The 8,252-nt window shown below is 30.6% G+C and overlaps 1 protein-coding gene across 5 annotated transcripts; it reads right to left on the reverse strand.

Moving 5' to 3' along the window:
* Positions 1–2,971: 2,971 nt before the first annotated feature.
* On the reverse strand, positions 2,972–7,781 carry LOC143151394 (tetratricopeptide repeat protein 39B). 5 transcript variants are annotated; one of them, XM_076320485.1, is made up of 12 exons: positions 7,510–7,781; positions 7,231–7,383; positions 6,270–6,402; positions 6,146–6,174; positions 5,891–6,071; positions 5,686–5,818; positions 5,169–5,301; positions 4,985–5,084; positions 4,841–4,906; positions 4,043–4,761; positions 3,723–3,956; positions 2,972–3,634 (listed from the first exon to the last, which is right to left on the reverse strand). In XM_076320485.1, the coding sequence occupies exons 3-12, from the start codon at positions 6,291–6,293 to the stop codon at positions 3,532–3,534; spliced, it is 1,722 nt and encodes a 573-aa protein (XP_076176600.1). In that variant the 5' UTR covers positions 6,294–6,402; positions 7,231–7,383; positions 7,510–7,781; the 3' UTR covers positions 2,972–3,531. The 5 variants fall into 5 exon arrangements, with proteins under 5 accessions (XP_076176600.1, XP_076176601.1, XP_076176602.1 ...); XM_076320486.1 differs by lacking the exon at positions 7,231–7,383 and having other exon boundaries at positions 6,270–6,316; XM_076320487.1 differs by lacking the exon at positions 7,231–7,383 and having other exon boundaries at positions 6,270–6,345.
* Between the last annotated feature and the right edge of the window lie 471 nt (positions 7,782–8,252).

Genomic DNA, 8,252 nt, shown 5'->3' on the forward strand with positions numbered 1-8,252 from the left:
AAGTGGCGCCATCTGTGGCTACTCGGCCAAGTTTGTCGAGGAATGATTCCTATTTGTGACGCCAGATGGTGACACAGGGCCTATATTCGCTTTTTTAGCAGCTTTAAATCGCTTCTTAAAATAAAGAAATAAGTAATTGGAGAATTTGAGACGCCAAGGAACAATCAATTTACACTGTAGGATCACTAGCAACTGAAGAGTTGCATAAATTATCATTACTTCTTATACTTTATTCCAAAATTATTTTATGATAATGAACTTATGCAAAAAATACATTTAACAGACAAATAGCACAATTTATACATATTAATAAAATAATTTTATTGCAGTATAGTAAAAGTGGCGCCATCTGTGGCTACTCGGCCAAGTTTGTCGAGGAATGATTCCTGTTTGTGACGCCAGATGGTGACACAGGGCCTATATTTGCTTTTTTAGCAGCTTTAAATCGCTTCTTAAAATAAAGAAATAAGTAATTGGAGAATTTGAGACGCCAAGGAACAATCAATTTACACTGTAGGATCACTAGCAACTGAAGAGTTGCATAAATTATCATTACTTCTTATACTTTATTCCAAAATTATTTTATGATAATGAACTTATGCAAAAAATACATTTAACAGACAAATAGCACAATTTATACATATTAATAAAATAATTTTATTGCAGTATAGTAAAAGTGGCGCCATCTGTGGCTACTCGGCCAAGTTTGTCGAGGAATGATTCCTGTTTGTGACGCCAGATGGTGACACAGGGCCTATATTTGCTTTTTTAGCAGCTTTAAATCGCTTCTTAAAATAAAGAAATAAGTAATTGGAGAATTTGAGACGCCAAAGAACAATCAATTTACACTGTAGGATCACTAGCAACTGAAGAGTTGCATAAATTATTATTACTTCTTATACTTTATTCCAAAATTATTTTATGATAATGAACTTATGCAAAAAATACATTTAACAGACAAATAGCACAGTTTATACATATTAATAAAATAATTTTATTGCAGTATAGTAACAGTGGCGCTATCTGTGGCTACTCGGCCAAGTTTGTCGTGGAATGATTCTTGATTGCATCGCCAGATGGCGACTGTATTCACTTTTTATCACTTTTAATCGCTTTTTAACATAAATAAATAAGTAATTGGAGTACCTGAAACTTAATTCCTCCGAATCTTCTATAAACTGTGTTATTGATTAGTTAAATATATTTTTTCCATTAAGTTTATTATCATAAAATAATTTTGTAATATAGTACATGAAGTAATAATAATTTATATAATTCTTCAGTTGCTAGTGATCCTACAGTGTAAATTGATTGTTCTTTAGCATCTGAAATTCTCCAATTACTTATTTATTTATATTAAAAAGCAATTAAAAGTGATAAAAACACAAATATAGTCCTTGAGTCGCTATCTGGAGATGCAAATAGGAATTATTTCTCGACAAACTTGACCGAGTAGCCACAGATAGCGCCATTATCGAAGGAAAGGCGATGACTGAAAATCCAGGGATTTCATGATATGGCTATAACTTCGTTAAAAATAATCTCATTTTAATGCTATTTCACTTATATGAAAGGTAAAGAATTATACTCTCCGATCCTGTTGGCAATAAATTACTAATTTTATTTTTTATAGGCCAAACACCATTTCGATCACTGGCAACTTTTAGAATTTGACCGCCCCTTTTTCAAGTGGCGATTTCCTTACTTGTTTATTGGCAACAATAAAATAGGCCTTAGAATGGAAAAGGTAGACGATTTAAGCTTTAATTTGATTATTGTAGCAATAGTCTGCGTTCAGTATTAACAAAGTTGTGGCTGTCTGAATTCTACGTTGCTACAGTGCCCGAGTAACGAACGAAACGCAAGGACTGAAAAAGCAAGGGGTTGGCAAAATGACTATAACTTTGTTGAAAATCACATCATTTTAATGTTTGTGCGCTTATTCAAAGTGCAAATGATTACTACTCCATCCACTAATCTGGCCAATAATTTACTAACTCTTTTTGTATGTCTAATAGTCTGACCATACAACTGCATATCTACTTGTCTGACCACACACTCACATTTTCTACACGTTTGACCATGGGCGGGGATTATACTACTTGCCTGAACACGGTCGGGTTATACTACTGTCTGGCTATGGGCGGCATGGATTCGTTCATGGCCAGACAAGTAGTACAACCCCCGCCCTTTGTCAGACATGTAGAAAATGTGGGTGTGTGGTCAGACAAGTAGACATCCATGTGTATGATCAGACAAGTTGAAATGCGGTTGTATGGTCAGACTATTAGACATAAAAAAAGAGTTAGTAAATTATTGGCCAGATTAGCGGATAGAGTAATCATTTGCCTTTCAAATAAGCGCAACAACATTAAAATGGGATGCTTTTTAACGAAGTTACAGCAATTTCACGAAACCCTTGCATTTTCAGTCCTTGTTTCTCCTTCGATCGTCGCACCATCTGTGGCTACTGGGCCAAGTAAAAAAAGAATTAGAGAGTGGGGGGTTTATATATACCCTCGAGGTGACTTACCGTTACTTCGATTGCCTCTGTTCGATCTAACTGAATATTTCAACAAATTGATGGTTTTTCAGACATTATTTATACTAAGATATTGTTAATAATTGTTTAAACTATGGTCTTACGACAATTATTAATTATTATAATAAATAAACATCAAGCTACTGCGAAATTTGTAAAGATGAACGGTTTTAGTAAATGTTTGTTCTTGCATGCAATAGTTATTTACATTTACGTATGCTTTACGAATGTTATTGTTGCAATATGCATGTTATTTAAACATTATAAATGATTAATTTGCCTATAGAAATTAATTTTGATCAAAATTCGAAGTAAAAGATGGACATTGAAATTATGAACAACACTGTTGTATGTTATTTAATTACGTAATTGGTATTTAGGAATGGTAATATACATTAATAAATTTTGTTTCAAATAGCTTATACCACTTGTACTATTTAATTGTTGATAAATCATTTTTTTATTTTGCTTCTTTCTTTTTTCTCATATTTCATTTGATTTACAATTTATTAAACAGTGTAAATACAACATGTGTGTCATTTATTGTGTGTTCATATGCACACAAATAACATTGATATTATACTTGTACTAACACCAATTAAATTGGTGCCTATAGTGGTTTATTGATGTATATCATAGTAAAAATAATTTAAATTAAAAAAATAATTTAATCCCTAAATCTTTGTTTAGACCATTTGAACTAGTTGTGACATCTGCACTAGCTGCATTATAGTTAACGAACGTCAATCGCTACATATAGTGATTTGTATATAAGAATTAGCAAACAGACGTTTACGATATATTATAATATAGAAAAGGATTAATATCAGAAGAAATTAACCACTCTGGAAAAAAGAATTAAAAACTACATAACAATTTGTTTCGTAAAAACGAGTCCTTAACAAAATCGGCTGTGCTTGGACCTGCAATAGTGATACTATTGGCAGTAATTAAATTTTTTCATAAATTTTAAATATTTCTGGATATTCTTATGCTACAATATCTTCGGCCTTCTTTCCAGTTAATTTCATTAAATCGGAATGAATTCTAAAATGTAACCTTGATTCTAAAGGATATCCAGTAAAGTTCTTTCTGTAATAGCAACAAATAATCACTGTTGAATTATTCATTAGTAAGTACTATATAAATATATCAGATCTAAAAGAAAAAAATAAGTTACTTAGCATCTTCCAAAAATCCAATAGCAAGTTGATTGTTTCCTTGATCTTGTGCTAACAGAGCTAGTTCTACTGTTGCATAAGGAAGTATATAAGTGTCCTCTCTAATTGATTTATCCAACCTGAGAACACGTGTTAAACAATCTTCGGCTAACAAAGGATGCTTCATCTGTCGTAAACATGCACCCTTCAAAAGTAACAAGAGCGCTTCATTGTCTGTATGGAATTCAGTTTTTCTACAAAAGGTTTAAAATTTTTAAATGCTGCTGAATTAATATACGCACGCATAATATCGAGTATGAAATCACATGAATGGACTTACATTTTTTTAATTTCTTTTTCAGCTTCTTCTATCATTTTGAACATATTTAATATTAAATCTTGACGTTTTCCAACTATACGAAACAAATTCCACACATACATTAATTCAAATACAGGAAGGACTAGATTTTTTTTCTGCGCAAAATAACGTTCAGTTTTTTTTATTGCAAACTTTTCCATCGGTAATGACTTTCCCGCTATGCGTTGTTTAAAGGTAGGCGCTTGCATCATTAAACTATCAATCAATTGTTTTTCTTCACTTTTTGACGCTGGTTTTTGCATAATAAGTATCGCAGCTTTTTGATATAAATAAATAGTACGTGACCAATTTGATTCATCAGCTAACGTACTAGCAAATGTTGCTGCCCGATTCCATTGCTGCAGAGAACAATGTGCCCACATTAATTCCCAAAAACAAAGGTGATGAAATTGAGGCCATAAGTCTTGACTCTTCCAAGACTTAGTATACCATTCTATAGAATTCTCAAAATTTCCTCTTGTCAGTTCTAATCGTCCCTTGAAAAATAAAAACCATACACCATTCGGATAAAGACTTAATTCTTCTTGCAAAACTTTTTCACACCAGCCTAAATCGCCATCTGTGTGACTTAGAACAAAAGATACTATCAAATTGTAAGATAAAAGAATCATTGCACACAAAACATGCCTCAACCCTCTTCTTTCTCTATATCCTGCTTCTAACTCTGACAGACCATGGTCCTGTTGATAAAACCAATATTATTTTATTACATAATAAGCTTTTATACAAACTGTTTTGCACTAAAAATTATTTTAGTACCTTATCACCAGAAAATCCAATAAATTCTAACAATTTGATAATTTTTGCCGGTAATAGTGAAATCATCTAAAATATATACCAAGAAGTAGTTATCAGACCGTAATATTTAAATCATTTCATAGAACAAAAATAATTTGTACGTACTAAATTAAATGCTCCGATTCCTGTACGAACACCGCTTTCAAAATGTACTTTGTGAACAACATTTTCCCACTTACGACTATTTAAAATTGTTAAACATTCCCTGAAAAAAAATAATATCTATAGAACCATATATAAATATTCGATGAAAAATTAGAATGGATAATTCGCGGTATGATTTGTTTACTTATACGACAGAAAGCAGGTACGAATTTTCAATCCAGCCTTGACAAAGCTGACCAGTGTCTCGTCTTCCACAAATGTGAGCATCGATTTTAAAAGGAGTGACTCAGCATAACAGAGTTCCGCATGCACTTCCTCTGCAATATTAAGTCTCCATCATTCCTTCATGCTTTATGCTTGACTAATACCATTGATGCAAGATGTTGTTATAAAGTGGGAGTAATTAGATAATTGGCTACTAACACTATAGAAACGTAAAAACATAACAAATAAGCTTGTATAAAGAAATATTTTCTATTAAATTTATTGATAGTAATTTTATTGATAAATTATAAGTAAAAAATAGAACGAATAGTTTCAAGCAGGAATTAATTGCTGAGCATTGGAATGTTACATATTTCTCAAGAAACTTCATTTAACTGATCGTGCTGCTTATGCCAAAAGCAAAACATAGCTTAGTTAGACATGCTGCATCATGTTTATACACTTATATATGTATATATATATATATATATACATACCAATAGTATAAGTATCATAATTAGTCTTTTTGACCATTTTGCCAATATTTTGCGTTAGTGTCACATGTTTACGTTGTTTTAGGCATACGCTCATGCATTGTTTTACAGCTGCAGCTGCTTTTTCAATGTGCTTCTATAATACACATTACAATACATTATTAAAAGACATATTTCCCAAATATTACAATTTATCATGATTTCATACTTGTTCAAATGTAAGAATGGCTTCAAGGAATGCAAACACACTTGTTCCTAAAGAGTGGTACATGCTACTGCTTGCCCATGGTGCCATAATTTTTCGTGCTTCCTCAAAATCATTGTTAAAAAAACAATGTATCGCTTTTTTTGCCTCCATAATTGCTGTATCCAAATCCATGGAAGTAGGTCTGCAAACAAAGTACAAGTAATTTAACATATAGACAAATACATATGCATATACACGAATATATGTTATACTTACTCTGGTATGGATTCCTGAGCATCTTGAAACTAAAATATGGATACAATCAAAATTTAATCAAATCATTGATGGTTAGTATTAATGGCAAATATTTATACCTTTCATATTATATGTGTATACCTACCTCATCTTCTTCAATGTCTGACATTTTGAATCAATGTTTAAAATATGCTTAAAATAGATAACAATGTATCATTCTCCTGTGAGTTGATATTTCATAGTATACGTGCAACATACAACAATAAAATAGTTTCACACTGAAAAACAGTTATTTGTAGAATTAAACTATTTTCTAATTGATACTTTTATTCACAAACAATGTTAATTGTTGTAGGTGAAAGTTATTCCTGAAGACAGATTTCTCAAGTGTGCTCCTTCAGTTTTAGGTCATTATTTCTTTAGTTTCACAAGGAAATTACATTTCACAAAGTTGATAGACAGCCTTCGTATTAAACTTTTATTAATAAATTTATATGTACTATAATTACTGTTAAATCAATTCTTATCATTTCTTCCATATTGACTTATTTTATAGATTATTGTCTCATGATAAAAGTAATTTGATAAAGTCAAAATCACTTCTTCTGATAACAAATGAAAATTTAACACATAAATTCTCAATGAAAGATCATTTCTAATAAAAAGTAATATTAATATTTAATATAAATTTATGTTTTTATCATATAATCTTATAGAAAGTATGCTTCTGGCTTTATGAATGTCATAATATTTTTGTAATATGTTTACGAAGAAAAGAGATAACAAAGTAAAACGATAAGAGTAGAAACAAAATGTGATTGTGATATAAATGTATATGATTGTGTACTCAAGTGTATAGAATGATATCAAAAGCTGTTAAATGTCCTATTATACTTTTGTATATAAATAGTACACAGTGTCTTCCAGCTTTTCTTGAAATGTGCAAAATAAAATTTTTATTTAAATTGTAAAATGTTAAAAATTGCAAGAAACTATAGTATTTAATGAAAGCATAAAGCTTTATCATTGCAATTATTGTTAAAATTATACATTAAGAAATATGATTACGAATAAAATAATAATACCAGATAACAGAAAATACTTACGTTTGTGTGCTTATAATTTTATGAAATAAAAGGATTAACTGTGTTAAAGAACCCGGAAGCGATCTGAAGTAGAGTATTACGAAGAAAGTATATGTAATTGAGTTAACGCGGCGATGCGATAGACCTAGATCTCGTCAGTTAACGATAAAATCACTGAGACAAATAAATTCATCGAGTTTAATAATCGATTATTTTGATGAACAGTATTTATAAACTAGTTTAAATATGATCTACAAAATTCTCTATTGAATAAATTGTTGTAGTTACAAAGTAACTTACCATTAATCCATCAAATGTCAAACAGTAGTGGAATCGATTCACACAAGAAGCAGAGATTAACGTTTCTGCGTAGACATTTCTAAGTAGTGCGATCTGATACTAAATGTGTACACGGTGAACTACAAGCGATTATATGCGTTCTTACATTTTTACATTTAAAATTAATTGGAATTCTTTAAACACACCGCTACAAACATGACGGCATGGAACGCACGCGATCAACTGACGGCAAACCGATTATGTCGGATCAACATACGATACTACTATACGATACTACTGTACATACGTATCTGTAATTCTTGCCATTTGAGGGGAATACGATATATCAAATGAAACTCCTACTCCCTCACTCTAAGCTTCAAGTGGTCGCACAAATGATACGCTAGGTGGTGTTATTTGAACTTTATAATAGGTTATCAATTTGACGAACAAATATTTATTAAATACGTATCTTTAAATTTTGATATATTTGCATATTTATTACTTGAAAGAAATACATAAAACATTATTTACATGTATCAAAATTCATTCTCAAGATGGTATGATATATTTTTCATAAAAATTTAATGGTTAAATTGATAACCTAATATAAAGTTAAAATATCTTCATATTGAAGCATTCACTGTATCTAAGCAACACGTTTCAGAACTAATTCTGGAAAGGTAATAATGCATGTTTAACGAATAGTATTTTAATCCTTGAATTTATAATTTTCAAAAACATGAACAATGAAATAATAGCGA

The sequence above is a fragment of the Ptiloglossa arizonensis genome, chromosome 9 (assembly GCF_051014685.1).
Source record: "Ptiloglossa arizonensis isolate GNS036 chromosome 9, iyPtiAriz1_principal, whole genome shotgun sequence".
NCBI classification, from domain to species: domain Eukaryota; kingdom Metazoa; phylum Arthropoda; class Insecta; order Hymenoptera; family Colletidae; genus Ptiloglossa; species Ptiloglossa arizonensis.

Coding starts and splice junctions, on each gene's coding strand:
- LOC143151394 (XM_076320486.1), bottom strand. CDS start 6,293: ATGTCAGACATTGAAGAAGATGAG. Junction 6,175..6,269: donor CAGACATTGAAGAAGATGAG/GTAGGTATACAC, acceptor TCCATATTTTAG/TTTCAAGATGCTCAGGAATC. Junction 3,957..4,042: donor GAAAAAGAAATTAAAAAAAT/GTAAGTCCATTC, acceptor AACCTTTTGTAG/AAAAACTGAATTCCATACAG.